General features: G+C 43.4%; 3 protein-coding genes across 5 annotated transcripts in view; 1 reads left to right on the top strand and 2 right to left on the bottom strand.

Moving 5' to 3' along the window:
* tdrd9 (tudor domain containing 9) overlaps positions 1–2,318 on the bottom strand; it is a gene marked incomplete at both ends in the record, with an annotated part of 17,489 nt that extends 15,171 nt beyond the window's left edge. The window contains 2 exons of the mRNA XM_083683477.1: positions 1,364–1,475; positions 2,194–2,318. Coding sequence (XP_083539603.1) covers positions 1,364–1,475; positions 2,194–2,318 — 237 coding nt within the window. The remainder of the gene's footprint in view (positions 1–1,363; positions 1,476–2,193) is intronic.
* rd3l (RD3 like) lies at positions 59–1,760 on the top strand (the record flags this gene model as incomplete). The annotated part of the gene is made up of 2 exons (XM_083683161.1): positions 59–363; positions 1,397–1,760. The coding sequence occupies 2 exons, from the start codon at positions 59–61 to the stop codon at positions 1,758–1,760; spliced, it is 669 nt and encodes a 222-aa protein (XP_083539287.1).
* A 157-nt stretch (positions 2,319–2,475) lies between the features above and the next one.
* Positions 2,476–13,718, bottom strand: kif15 (kinesin family member 15). 3 transcript variants are annotated; one of them, XM_083684045.1, is made up of 31 exons: positions 13,686–13,718; positions 13,374–13,471; positions 12,546–12,725; positions 12,083–12,292; positions 11,875–12,000; positions 11,596–11,718; positions 11,190–11,343; positions 10,823–10,914; positions 10,464–10,673; positions 10,143–10,320; positions 9,876–10,020; positions 9,568–9,709; positions 9,160–9,342; positions 8,928–9,056; positions 8,546–8,651; positions 7,781–7,946; positions 7,431–7,581; positions 7,089–7,174; positions 6,875–6,953; positions 6,555–6,641; positions 6,339–6,443; positions 6,034–6,156; positions 5,694–5,840; positions 5,445–5,540; positions 5,187–5,351; positions 4,960–5,063; positions 4,792–4,861; positions 4,575–4,612; positions 4,236–4,368; positions 3,526–3,672; positions 2,476–3,421 (listed from the first exon to the last, which is right to left on the bottom strand). In XM_083684045.1, the coding sequence occupies exons 1-31, from the start codon at positions 13,690–13,692 to the stop codon at positions 3,371–3,373; spliced, it is 3,831 nt and encodes a 1,276-aa protein (XP_083540171.1). In that variant the 5' UTR covers positions 13,693–13,718; the 3' UTR covers positions 2,476–3,370. The 3 variants fall into 3 exon arrangements, with proteins under 3 accessions (XP_083540171.1, XP_083540173.1, XP_083540172.1); XM_083684047.1 differs by having other exon boundaries at positions 3,526–3,657; XM_083684046.1 differs by having other exon boundaries at positions 4,792–4,858.
* Positions 13,719–14,916: the final 1,198 nt, after the last annotated feature.

Here is a 14,916-nt window from a genome sequence, read left to right as displayed (position 1 = left end):
CTGTGATGTGTTCCTTCTTCCTGAAGCTCTTCCTCCAGGCTTCTCCCAAGCCTCTACCATGCCCCTGTTTAGCTGGATGAAACGGTCGCAAGCAGAGGGAGAGCAGACACAGGACGAGGGGGCCGTCTCTCAAGACCCGGGGGCAGCACCCAGCCGCATGTTGATCAGGGAACTCCTGTGGCACGTGGAGGAGAGGGAGCGACTGACCCGGGAGGTGGAGAGGCTGGCCCACAGCACCCTGGGCTACCACTGGCTCCAAAGTTACCCACGGTTACAGACCCTCATCCCCGCCTCAGAGCGCCGCCAGCTGGAACGCCTGTGTGCCCAGATCCAGCCTATCCACACGGCCACGGTGCTCTCAAGGTACGCATGGTACACTTCCACCATCACCATACCACAGTACACTCCTCACGTTAGCACGGTCTGGCAGGAGTAGCCACTGGCTCCGAGGGTGATGATAAGGAGATAAGAGACTTCAGGAGAGGGGGGGCCAGGGTGAGCTGCCAGGGAAGCCACTTTGTGTTATTGTCACAAAAGTAGGCTACACAGGGTGTGAACATGCAAAGGTGAAGGATACCCTATGGGGCTGAGCACTGCTCAAAACAACCCTCAGGGATTCAACTCTGCATCAGCAATATCATAACCCTATCAAAATCGAAAAAACACATCTAGTGCTGGGACTGGAGAAATTTGTATGAACACAGAGCAATCAGGGCCTTTGTAATCATACTTGGATATACCCTTTTAATTCACTGTGGGTCTGGCAGAAATTAATGTAAATGAACTAGATGTCTTGTGAAAATGTATTTCCACATGGTTGAACATTGGGACTGTCAAAGAAATGTTCACAGTCTAGTGAACATCAGAGGAGGTGACATAAACACTCGAGCCTTTCCATAAAATCCTGAGGGGTGACTATGTTTGCATAATCACATTACAACAGTTACAAGATCGCCTGATTATTCTGGGAATATTTATTCAGCGTGACTTTCTCCCTGCATTTCCGTTGTGAAAATTGTCTTCTGGCAATTGAACTGATCTTGTAAAAATTATCTCAACTTGTTTGTACTGAGTCACCTCACAACGAATTATATTTTGATAAGATAAATATCAGCCTTTCAGAAACTTTAGATTTGCCTCGGAGGTTTGGTCACTGGGTCAATGTGGTACTCTCCTGAGTCAGAAAACTTAACAACTTTATTAGACAATAAAGCTTGCAATTGCATGACTTACAAGTACTTCTAGTCAGACATTCCTCCATAAACTTCGCTTTAATCATTTAATTCACAAAACAAAAGGGGCAGAGAATTCACCTGACATGGAACAGAGAGAGGCTTGGTATTCATCTGAATAGACAACAAACCAATAACTCAATCTCCTTCAATGCCATGCGCAGGTTCCGTGAGGTGCTGGCCAGCAACAACATACTGCCCTGGGAGCTGGTGTACGTCTTCAAGCAGGTGCTGAGAGACTTCCTCAACAAAGAGGAAGGGGACGAAGAGGAGGAGCACCTGCCCCCGCCAGCATTGCTTCGGCCAATGGAGGCCTGGACCAACCGGTACCAAATGAAGCAGGGCTTTGTGACACCTACTGTCCCCAACTGTGGTGAGCCCCCAAGGGAGGAAATCCCAACCATCTCTGGCTATGTGGACCGTGCCATGCGGGGCACTTGTCCTTTTTCTGGTCATAGGGACTGGGACCTTCCCTACAACCCTGTTCCTCTCCACTCCACAGAGGCCTGCTACAGTACCACACTGTGAAAGGGCATGGTGGTATGGAATCACAGTGATTACCCATCATCAGTGTGGTCAAGCTTTGAAAAAGACTTGTCATCTCAAAGGAGTCTGCATAAAAGATACGGAGGAGGAGTCCATAGGTAAAAGCTAAATGGTGGAGGCATATCAGAGTATTTGTCATCACCTGTCCAATTTTTTTAGGTCAGTGAGGTCATGCACCCAAGTAGGATTTTCTTTGATGCACCCATGATCATGATTACAAACTAGGGTGTAAACAATTTCGATACAAACCACACTTTGGACCAGTCTGTCTGTCTTGTTTGCTTCCCATAAATAGTGTAAAATGTATACAAGGCTAACTACTTATTTAGCTACCTGTCAGTCTTCAAAGTGAACAATTGGGAGCGCTAGCTGTTAGTACATCCACAGGTACGGCTAGCTAAGAACATGTGCTTACCTCGGTGTTGAAGACTCGTCTAAATTCGTTACTTTGGGGACTTCATCTGTGATTCTAATATTTGCAAATTGCGTCCCTAATGTGAACCACTCTGTTATCTGCTCTGCAGTAATTGCTTTCTTCATGTTCATTTGTTAGTTTTTTTTCGTGTGAAACTATCTAGCTGACTAGCTGCGGTTTACTCAATGTTTCTCCGTGTCGTGTTGAGCGTGGCGGGCACCGCACGTGACCATCAACAGGCAAGATGACAGCAAGTCAGAAAACGAGCAGAAGTAACGGACATATTGTTCTTTTTATTGTTATTTTTCAAAACTAAACATGTTTCAAGGACAGTGAAACAGAAATCAGGAAAGACTGAAAGAACCAAGTGTCAGACAGAATACAATAGAGTTGAAAGGAAAAATGATTCACATCAATCACATGGAATATAATGGCGTGCAAAATGTACAAGGCCATGGATGAGAAGAAAAGGCAAAATGGAAAAGACAATTCCTAAAATAAAGAGGACAGAAATGACCATAGGTGTTACAAACATGTAAAAATATAATCTGGGCAGAGATCAACTGGACAGCTTACTTTGCTATCAGAGTGATTTCAAGGACTCCTTTTTTGGTGTGTACACAACAATAACGTAGTCTTAAATGCATTTCATCCAGTATTACAGTTGTAATAAAAAATATTGTAATTCTCCATAAAATGTGAAATTGTATTAAATGGCATTGGTGGTAGAAACTGTAGGGCTAGACAAAATGGACCAATATTAATATTAAGATGATATATCACAGTAACAAGATGAGGTATGATGTTACAATTTAAAAAGAGCATACACTGTGAACAACAACATTCCTATTGGACAAGTACATCTGGCACAGCCTGACCCAGGTAGGCCACATGGGCTGCAGTAGATGAGCACAGCGTAGGTGTTTGAGCCTGCAGAGAGGTAGTGAAAATTGATATGCATACTGTATCACACACAACTCTCACCATAACAAACTGTACGCAATGCACTGCATCACCCAGCCCTAGTTAAAACCTGAGTACAATAATGTAATATAAAACACAAAAACAGAAAGAAAAAAAAAAGGAGGTGAAAATGTTTTGGGAAACATGTTCAGTAACAGCAATCTTGACATTTTGTACCACCAGTGAGAAATCAGTCCATCTGCGGTGGAAGAGGTCAAACATTGTCTCGCATGATGCTCATCTCCGCTCTGAGTTTTTCATTTTCCTTGGATAATGAAATAAATTGGGTTACTTATGCTCAATCAATGAATGAAAATGGGGAGGAGTGCAATTCCGTAAATGGTACTGATAAGCAATCAAACATGTTACCTCTTGAAGTTTGGTGTTTTTCTTTTTCAGCTCAACCAGGTACTCAATCTTCTGCTTGTGGTTCTTGTGGCCCACAAGCTTTCCGTTCTCCTCAGACAGGTCATTCACTTGTTTGCGAAGAACATCCACCTCCTGTAGGAGACAATTCTTTGCAATATTCAGTATTTTTCCCTAATTCAACAACCATCACTATATCAGGTAGTTTCTTTTTATTTATTTATTTATTTAATTTTGATTTCTGCTTGATTGGGATAGAGACAGTAGAGATTGATAGGAAGGATGGGAGAGAGGAGGGATGACATGCAAGAAGTGGAGGGTCGGAATCAAACCAGGAACCTTGCAATTATGTAGTATGTGCATTAGTGTGCTACGCCACTAAACACCCCTATATCAGGTAGTTTTACAAGAAACATTTAAATAATTTTATAATAATCCTTTGCCTTCACTAGCATGAACCTTTTTTTTTTTTTTTTTTAAATAACATAATATAAGTTCCACAATTTTAGTACTCTAATATTACATGAAATAGACATGTTTCTGGTATCAATGCTATGTCAGGAGAATGTTGACGAATGGCCTCCATAAAATGAACCTGTCACTCATCTAGTGCTCTTTACTGAGTCTATTTCATATGTGAATTGGCTCTATTCAGAACTACAATATCCTCACCACTGGAACCCAAGCAGATCCCAACCTGACGCGGTCCTCACCTGGAGTACTTTCTCCTGCTCCTGCTCCTTCATGTTCATCTCCCTCAGATCAAGGCAGCGGTTCCTCAGTTCGTTGGTCAGCTCCTGGACACAAGTCTGGGACTGGGCCAACATTGACTCCTGATTCTGCAGCCTAATCGAGGTCAAAAATACAAAAAACTAAAAACTGTTACCCATGTCAACTTCAAACTGCCTCCATTTTTAAATTATATTTTTTTTTAAATACAGAACAGCACATAATGATAAATGGTGAATGAGACATTTACATACCAGTACCAGACATCTAGTTATGTAATATCAAGATGTGGGAAGGGAGTATAAAGCAGCACATTTGCATACCTTTCATGTGCTTCAGAGAGCTTCTGCATTAATGTGCTCTGTAAAAGGAACCCCAGATAGTATCATTATACCAAATATGTATCAAACGAAAGGATGACTTCAGTTAAAAACTAAAATGGGTATTAATGTCGGAAAACATAAAAAAAAAAAAAAAGGAAAATATATATAAGAAAAATAACTATTTCAAACAATGGTATTTCAAATACATATGACAGACCTTCTCATTCCTCTCCTCTTGTAACTCTTTAAGCATGGATTGACGAATGGCCTCATTCAAAGCCTCACTGCTAATCAAAATATATATATCAGACACTTGACCTCACACACAAAACAGGGATATGAGATTTGTAAAAAAATCATTGTTAAGAGTGAAAGAATGACAAACCCGTTTTTGTTCCCACCCTGGGACGCCTGGTTCTGCTTGGTGTAGAACTGGTCAAGCAGAGTCTGGATTTCCATTCGCACTATTTCTTTCTCATTCATTTGAGCCTAGGGGATAAAGGCAAGATACAGACAAGTCATGCCATATGCATTTGATAAATTGTCTTACAGTCTCAAGATTGGCAAACACCATGAAAAGCAGTACACACACACACACACACACACACACACCTTGAGCCTCTGAATCTCCTCATTCTTGGCAGCCCTCTCTGCATTAAGCTCAGAGAGGAGGACCTCCATAGTCATCATGGAGGACCTTCGGTTCTCTAGCTCCCTCTCCTGGCTCTCCAGCACCTGGGTCAGGTCTGTGCTGAAGCTTTGTGGGGTGTGGGGAGTCTGAGCAAGAAATATACAAGATTAACCCTTTGGATATCTAGTGTTCCTGGTTCTGCAAACAGGAGACAATCAGTACAGACAAGCTTCAATTACCTGTGGCAGTATTTTAGGGCTGTCTGATGACTGCGAAATGTGATCGGAGCTCTTCCTTCTGATGGTGCTCTCAATCGCTTTTCGCTGTTGTTTTAACTGGCGAGCAGCACATGGGAAAAATCCATTAGTAAAACAGAGATCACTGTATACAATTTACAGCACTGACATTCATATGGAACTGTTGCTCACTACTTCCGGTGTGCGCTTTTGGCTCTTTGAATGTGGGTGGAAATAAATGGAGGTTGATACCTTGTCCTGGAGGGTCTGGATGGTCGCCTCCTTCAGGGCTGTCTGATCCTGCGAAGCTCGGAGAAGACCTGTCTGCTCGTCTAACACCTTGGTGAGTCGCTCCACCTCCTCGGTGGCGTAGGCCACCTCTTCCTGCAACACCTCCAGCTAAGGACAACCACCGACCCAAGTATTATGACAAGATTCACAACAGATCAAGCACTGAATTTGATGAAATCAGGATGTAACAGCAGTTGTCGTGACGGTTGAATTGGGGCATGTGTAATGGTGCAAAGGCCAAGGGCTTGAATCCCTAGCGGCTTCTCAGAATGCCACTAGTGTGTTTGAAGATCACTCCCACCTCTATCTGGTTGGATGCAACCCTCCTTTCCTCCGCTTCCCTGAAGTCCTGGAGCTCTGCTTGCATCCTGGAGTTGTGTTCCCGGATCTCCTCCCTCTCAGAGCAAGCAGCACTATACTTAGCCTGTCAGAACAAACAGCATGAAATACCCTGTTAGAAAACGTTCTACTCTGACAGGGTCAAACTAAAACCTGACTATTTGAACAGAGATACAGTGAGTAAGCAAACACGTTTTTAAAAAGTATCAAAGTTAGTCACAAGAAAAGGTAAAAAGAAACAAATAAATTAATTCAGTCAGTCAGTACCGTGTAGTCTTCAATATCTCCAGACAGCAGGTCAAGATTCTGGTCCTTCTGGCCCAGCTCACTGCGGAGGTCTCTGGTTTGGTTTATCAGCTCCAGCATAAAGCCCTGTCAAACAATACATATGGCAGCCATTAGAGCACACAGATGTCTAAAATCAATGGTAGTTGAATGAGAACCATCAATGCCAAAAAAAAACAGTTCAGTCGGGAAACTTACTTTGTCTTGCTCAACCTTCTGCTCGAGGCTCGTTATGGTTCCATTGGCAGTTGTCACATTTTGCTCGAGGCTTGCATTCTTTGAAACCTTTAAAAAGAAAAAAAAAAAATAGAAAGTCAAGACAAAAAGGAGGCAGAGTCAAATTTGTTTGGATTGAAGATCAAGATGTGTCAGCTTGTCTAAGTGGTGTTCAGAACTAGAATACGCACAATCAAAACAAACAGGGTTCTCTAGACATTGTAATCATCCTGGACACAACAGGGATACTATATTCACAATCACATACTGTATGAACTGTACTCAGACAGATCATAACAGACCTGTTGTTGGTTTTGCGTCGTCAGGTCAGACACTTGCTTCCTTAGCAGTGCATTCTGCTCGATAGAATGCAAGAGCTCCCTGGAGATAAGCAAGTTACATTTGATCTGTTAATATTTCACAGTGTATAGGGGGAACTGTTCAAATACGGGGGACAAATAGAAACTATGACATCGAAGATTTTACACAGCCTGGATAATTGGTGGTAAAACTCACTTGGAAGTGATCTCCTTGTCCTCTCTTGACTGGGAGGTCAGGGTGCTGGTGTGTTCCCTCTCAAACTGCAGGGAGTTTGTCAATTCCTACAATTCAAGCAAGATATATATTTTTTTTTTTACAAAAACATGATTGTCAAGAAAGATAAAATGGGCGTTGTTTTTGTGTTGTTATGACGACAAAAACAACAAGTTTATCGTGTGTTTCCCTTGATTGCCCTGATGGTCTGAGGGTAAAGTGAGGCAAAAATCAGTCAAATTACTTTGCAGTTAAACATGGGAGGCAGACTCTAAACCTCCTTCAAGGATACACAGGGCTTGGTTGGATTAAACAGGAGCTAACCGTGATCTGGACTTGCTGGGCAGTGACCTCCTTCTGCTTCTCCTCTAGCCGCTGCCTGTACTCGTCTGCTTCAAACTTGGCCTCGGCCTGGAGCTGGTCAAAAGCATCCTGCAGGGACCTCTGCTGCTCAAGGAGCTCCTCCCACTCCAGCCTGGGGGAGGGAGAGGAAGACAGGAGAAGAGGGCAGAGGACGCAGAGTTGGCAAACTTGTGAAATAAACAGACCTGTAAATGCTGTCTCTCAAAGTCTTTTTTTACAACACATGACACACAAAAGCGGAAAAAAATATCCCTAAGCGAGAGTAGCAGGAGCAGCAAGAAAGCTGTGGACAGGTTCATAAACAAACGTACTTGACTTTGTCGAGCTGGAGCTGTGTGCTGATCAGGCTGTTGGAGAGCTGGGCTGCCTCCCTCTGCTGCTCGCTGGTCCCCTCACTCAGCTCCCTCTTCACGGCCGCCAGCTCCTTATCAGAGGACTGCAGCACCAAGCGCAGGTCGTGCACCTCGCTCCTCAGGACTGCAACAAAGAGAATGTTTTGGTATCGTCTGGTCTACACCTTTAAGCAAAACACCTTTATTCTAGCAGAAGGAATATGAGAGCTCTCCATGTCACGCCATTACTTGAGTCAAACAGCATGAAATACCCTGTGAGAAAACGTTCTACTCTGACAGGGTCAAAATAAAACCTCACTATTTGAACAGAGAAACGTGAGTAAGCAAACAAACAAAACAAAAAAAAGTAACAAAGTTAGTCACAAGATAAGGTCAAAAGAAACAAACAAATTAATTCAGTCAGTACCGTGATGTCTTTAATACCTCCAGATATCTACTTAGAAAACATTGTACTCTGACAGGGTCAAACTAAAACCTGACTCAAGTAATGGCATAGCTAGCCACTACCATGGTTTCACCTGTGGCAGCGGGTGGCTAATAGCAGTAACACATTTGCTGGCTAATAGCAGTAACACATTTGCTGGCTAATAGCAGTAACACATTTGCTGGATCTGCCTGTTCGGAGGGTTCATACAACCCCAGACAGTTATCACAAGCTCGGAGAAGCCTCAGTAACTTGGCACCCGTTAGGCGAGTTGTGAAGCGTGTGATTGGTTGGCTTACCATCCCCAGCCTTCCTAGACCCCAGTACCGTCTGCTCCAGGTTGCCGATGGTCTCCTGCAGGCTCAGCTGTTCTCTGCTCCAGGCACTTCGCTCAGTGGACAGCAGCTGCATCACATACAAAGAGCGAAGTTAATTCATTGTTGAACTGTGTCTTCAGTACATACTATATATAGTTGTTAAATTAACGGAAAGCAATGCAGTGAGAGAGCAACTTCATCTTCACAACAAGGGTCTTTTTTGAGTATTCAGCTTGTCTATGCTGTGGTATGGACATACCACGTCTCTCAGACGTTCTTAAATGGGTCAAATGGGAGCAAAACCAGTTTCTATTTCATCCACATACTGTACATTATTATTCAAAAAGAAGAGAATGTTCCCTACCTCAGTCTTGCGGTTGGACTCCTCGGACATCATGGTCACCTGCTCCTCCAGCTTAGCGATCTGCTGCAGCAGCTTCCTGCTCTTTGACTCCTCCTCGTCCAGCCGAGACTGCACAACGCCGGCTTGCTCCTGGCGAGGAGAAGGAGAACATCACCTCATAGAAAACCAAGAGAACGAGCGGCACGGCCGCCTGAGTTGGGAGAGACAAGAGAGTAGAGCCGGGGTGCTGTACCTGCACCTGCTGCAGCTCCTCGGTGAGGGCCTTGTAGCCATCCTCCGTCATCTCCTGCGGGGGGAGCTCATTCGCGATGCCGTCCATATCCCCATACTCACCATTCCCGTTCAGGTGGTACGGGCTAGAGAGAGGCACCATGCGGGTCCGCAGGTTGTAGGCTTTGGTTGGGGTGGTAAGGTTCTGTGTGACAAAAGAGCGGGACGTCGTTGGGGACACACCCAAGAACTGTTTTTCCTCATAGCCATATACTGTGTTGTTTGCACAATTAGCTAAAAAGGCTGTGGGGCATATCTACAGCATTATGCTAAGGATCCTGGGGGGCCGTAAACTCTAAGCTTTTGCACTTGAAAATGCACAGCATTTGAGAATTATGCCATGTGAGCTCAAAAAGGTAACATCCTCTACCTTGATAGTTTCAACATGTATCTTGTTGAGCTGAGAAACCTCCTGATTCTTATGGGCCTTTGTGGCCTCCAGAATTTTCTCCAAGTGCTTGTTGGACTTGTCCAGATACCTCTTCTCTGACTCCAACTCAGACATTTGTTTCCTGGAACACAAGGAACAATTCTTAAACCTCTGGAGCCGCCAGAATATAGACCCATAAAGTAGCATAGCTCCACTAACATCCAAGTCATAGACCACATACAATAACTTGTATGTTGATTGTGAACTACATAGTTTAAAGCATGCACATCTCTAGAGAGCCTCCTTACTTGGTGACCTCCTTGTACTCCTCGAAGGACTGAATGGTCGCTGTGAGCTCTGTCTGTTTCTGGAGTAGCTGAGCCTTCAGCCTCTCCATGGAAATGGTAGAGAGGTTTTCCGCAGTTACCGGAGTGGAGTAGGCAGCCTGTGGTGCTGTGGAGCAATTGCAAATTAATAATCTTCTGTCTAACTAGCAACATATTCTTTTATGTTATACAGATCATATACCAGCAATTTGTGTGATGCAAAAGGACCTGACCCGCTCCTGTATTTACCTCCAGCAGGCATCTCTGTCTCCAGAGCCCTCTGGAAGGCCTCCTCCAGCTCTGCATCAGCCTGGCCCACCTCCCTCTCAGCCCTACTCACTGACTCCAGGGAGTGGAGATGCCGGTTCTCCTCTCGGAGGCTGAAGTTCTCCGCTAAACAGCGGGTCATTCGTGGGTTATGTTGAATCTGAAGGGCAGAGAAAGGCATGAGATGGTGTCCATCCAGATGTACTGTACTTGACGCTTGATTATTGTTTAGGAAAGTGCACCATGGTGAGAACAGAGCCCTTCACAGAGTCAGCTTCAGAGTGGCTTCTGCCATGCTTATACCTGTTCTCTAAGGATCTTAATCTCCTCCCTGAGCTGGTCAACAAGGGCTTGACTCTGTTGGTCAGACAGTAAGCCCAGTCCCCCTTTCTGGTTCTTCTCCAGTCGTGAGATGTGGTCCTCTCTGAACTTGAGGATCATGCGGTTGGAGTGGATGAACTTCTCCTTCTGGGACCAGGCCTCCTCAAGTTGGGCCACCTTCTGGAGCAGCATCTAAAACGGCATTTGTGTGCATAGTCCATCAACCATGGCATAAGGAGGTACTTACATGGCTAGTAAATTGACTTTGAATTGGATAGCGAAAGTTAATTTCCCCCTTCAAAATGTGCAGTTGCTCAGCTTCTGTTTCATGACAACCATACCCTCTTGTCATCCTGACTCTTCTTCCACAGGTGCACTGCTTTTAAAAACGGTGTCTTGTATGAGACATCAGGACAGCCTTCAATGGATGGGTCTGCAGGGAGAAATATGGAGAGGAATTACTATTTTCTGTCTGACATCATGCGACACCGAGTTAACCTGAATTAACTTGTAGGATAATACAAAATAGTGAAATGTTAAAACTTTAAATTAATGCAACTGGTAAACTTGTAGGATAATACAAAATAGTGAAATGTTAAAACTTTAAATTAATGCAACTGGTAAACTTGTAGGATAATACAACAGACATTTTAAGCCTTTGAATTAATGTAACTGGTAAAAACAGTCAACATGAGAGTAAGATCCTACCCATGGGGAGTTGGGGCCCCCCTGGTGCTACATCTCTCATATTTCCCACCATGGGTGACTGGGCAATGAGAGACTGAGCCAGCTGCTCCTTCAGCTTCTTCACCTCAGCCTGCAGCTGCCTCACGTTCCCCTGCATGTCCTCGTTGACCATGGCCTATCAAAGCAGGAGGATTCCCATGAGAGGATGGCACAAACACAGATTAGAAAAAGCCCAATAGCCATTTAAATAATTTATACTACAATCAAGGTATGAAGTAGTACTTTGCATGGCAATAATATGCTTATAATGGGTTCTGCAACCAAGTCTGACCAAAGACGTGTGTTGTTATTGTTCCGTAAGCTAAATGCATACAAAACAGACACCATACAAAAATAAGACAAGTTAAGATTAACTTTTCATACCAACCTTATTTTTGATTAACTTAGCTCTTTGGGCAAAGTGTAATGTGGACAGAGTTTCTCCAAAACACTTAGAGCCAGGGTGCACATTGGCTATGATGTACGTCTTGGCATTTCCTCCAAGAGAGTCCTGCGTGAAAATAGTTTTCTGTTACAGTAGCTACATAACTGAAACATGATCAAGCAAATTATAACTTTTGGAATCCAAAACACCGTTCCCTCTTTACTTTCCAGTCAATCGTGTTCGATTTCAGACGGCCATTTTGACCCCTAACTGGACACTCACCCGAAGCAAGAAGGTGAGTTTGGAATCCCTGTAGCAGATGTGTCTGCTCTTCCCATTGGACACATCCACCAGTGCCATGATCACCTGACCCAGGCACATGAGGGAGCGGTTGATGCTACTGGCCTCCTGGATGAGCAGAAGGGGGAGTTGTCAGAAGGTACAATGTGTACAATGCCACATTAAAAAGGGCAAAGTCCTGGAGCATTACCTTGAGCCTGGAACCCTCTGTGTGTGTGTCTTTCTGCCTCTCTGAGCCTGCCAGGTCCACCAGGTTCAACTGGGAGGTACGGATGTTAACCACCTCATTGGTCGTCTCCTTGGACTCCAAGGACATGGTGAAGACGGCATGCGACCGTGAGGACTCTCGGTTCATGGAGGTGGAGGCCACGCGGCGGTTACGCCAGCCCATTGACAGCACCTGAGGGGGAATAACGAATGGAATGCAAATCGTTAAACATCGACCTAATCAATCTAACACCCAGTGTTCTTTTGTGGAATAACCAATGAAAAGAAATCAGAATTCTTTTATTTGGCCAAGTATATTTGCACATACAGGAAATTGACTTGGTGAGGTTGGTGCATGGACATAAAAATATAAAAAAAGACTGATAGTCTGAAAGTCTAAAGGAATTACATAAAGCGAGTAATTGAATTGTACAATTAATTGCTACCTGATAAGCTTCAGCAGCTGAAGTAGCACACTTCTCAATTGCCCCTTCGACAAACACCCCCTTCTTGATGTTCTCCCTGAGAAACAGGCTGGCTGAGGCGCTGTCCAGGAGGTCATAGATCTGCTCGTTGTAGATCTCAATGAAGGAACATTTGCAAAGAAAGCTCTTGGAGTTCCCAGACTATAAGAAATAAAAGACAAGGCACATTTAAATCAATGATCTTAAAAGGGAAGTTCTACTATAATAACATTGTATAGTTGTCTAGCACAAGTATTCAAAGTAGTACACCACCCCAGACAGTTTTTACGTGCGTTGATTGTATATTTTGATTATCTCAATTTCTGTCAGAATCATCACAATTAAAATTTAATAAGTCAACACTCAAACTCAACTCTGAAATAATTTGAACATAAAAACGACTTGAGGTCGGTGACTATATCAAAACCAAGTGCAAAACAACTATAAAGATGTAAATGGAGTGGAACATCGCTTTAAAAGGACAGAGATCAAACAAGACCATGAACAGAACAGTGGACATTCTAGGCTCAACAGGGACTGTTTCATACTCTAGCTTTGCCTTTAATTCCCCTATAAAAAAAATAACAGGGAAAAATTACTGTTTTATGGGGCGGGTTTTTACAGTGTTTTTTTTAATTAATTTTTTATCTTGAGTGTTTCATATATTCCTTTTCACTGGTATCATTGTTTTTAGAAAACCATTGTAAAACCTCTTGATAAAGAGACGTTATCTCAATGAGACTAACCTGGATGAATAAAGGTTAAATAAACTGTCACATAGCTGTCACTTGTTGTTGTGTCACTGCTCACCCGTTCCACCTCCCTGTTGATGAGAAAGAACAGGTACTCAAAGCTCCGAGGGATGACGCCCCGCTGGTCATCAGTGAAGTTGTCAAAGTCAGACGGTCCTGAGGAGAAAACACAAATCAGGTTCTTGGTAGTCTTGCTTGCAAGATTCAATGGCTCCATGTATGTTCTTAGGAATGATGGGGTAGCCTACATTAACTACTCAAAAGGGCATAACCTGGTGAAGATAACCATAGATGAACCATGAAATCTTCTAAATACATGAATGAATGAATGAATGAATGAATGAATGAATGGATAAAATCTAATTCTCACCAAGCATAGTAAATGTTTTTCCCGAACCAGTTTGTCCACTGCAGTAAAAAAATAATAATAATAATAACAATTCACAGAACAGATGTAGCATGTTTCGTGATACATGAAATGAGATATTCCAGCACATACAACTGTATTACAACTGTAAAACAATCAGAATATCTTACTAGGCAAAGATGGTGCCATTGTATCCATTTATACATGACTCAACAATGTTTTTGGCCACACTGGAGAAGACAGAGTCCTGCACAGAGAGAGAACAAACACAAAACACTGCTTAAAGATGAACAATAACAATACATCTTGGTTTGCCTTCTCTCCTCCAATGAAGAAATTACTCCTAACATACTGCAGTAACTGCAACAGTCTGTCCACCACTGACCTGAGTGGTGTCCATATCAGCTACATGGTCGTAAGTGAATGTCCGAGGCTCTGGCTTGGAGTGAAGGCGGATCGTGTTGGGTGACGTGACTGTGAGACAGAGACCCTGGTCTCCATCTGTGGTCAGGCCAGTGCCATAGGTCAGAGGTCGCACCCGCACAAAGACTTTGATAGAATCACCCTCACCACTACATGCCATGACCAGGAAATAAGTACACAAAAAAAAAACATTCCACTGAAGGTTAATACACTTACAACTGGAAGAACAGTTAGGTAAGTTCTTGTGAAGACACTTGCAGTAGGCCTATACTACAATGCAGTAGTAGGACAGTGATATGAAACGAATATCCATGTGTGTGAATTCAATTCAATATCATATTAAATATGCTAGTAAGAAACACAGATGTTAGCATTACGAATCATTACCTAGCGACAACTTGTGATGATTCCAAGGACTCTACCGAAAGTGAAAAGAAACAAAATGACTGTTTAGCCAAGTGACACAGGTTTGCACAGGAAGCAATTTGAACAACTACTTGGTGACATTGATTCTATTCTGCATATTAGGTGCGTGACACACACACACACACACACACACACACACACACACACACACACACACACACACACACACACACACACACACACACACACACACACACACACACACACACACAGTGCTACAGCTAGCTCTATTCTATAACTAGCGAATCAGCAATGAAGCAAAAATATCTAAAATGCGGTTCATTTGAGAATATGAAATGTCAGGAGACTAAAGCTACGTACCTTTTCCCTTTGTGTTCATGATGGCCCTATTCCAGCTGGTCGTTAGCTAGATAGTCGACCGTCA

This window comes from Argentina silus (assembly GCF_951799395.1).
Source record: "Argentina silus genome assembly, chromosome: 13".
Classification (NCBI taxonomy): Eukaryota; Metazoa; Chordata; class Actinopteri; order Argentiniformes; family Argentinidae; genus Argentina; species Argentina silus.
This window is presented reverse-complemented; position numbering and strand designations above follow the sequence as displayed.

Bases quoted from the DNA above. Each gene is read 5' to 3' on its own strand.
- kif15 (XM_083684045.1), bottom strand. The intron at 5,841-6,033 runs GTGGGAGTGATC...GGTTGTCCTTAG, and splicing joins TTGCATCCAACCAGATAGAG to CTGGAGGTGTTGCAGGAAGA. The intron at 4,862-4,959 runs GTTTGTCATTCT...TATTTTGATTAG, and splicing joins CAGGGTGGGAACAAAAACGG to CAGTGAGGCTTTGAATGAGG.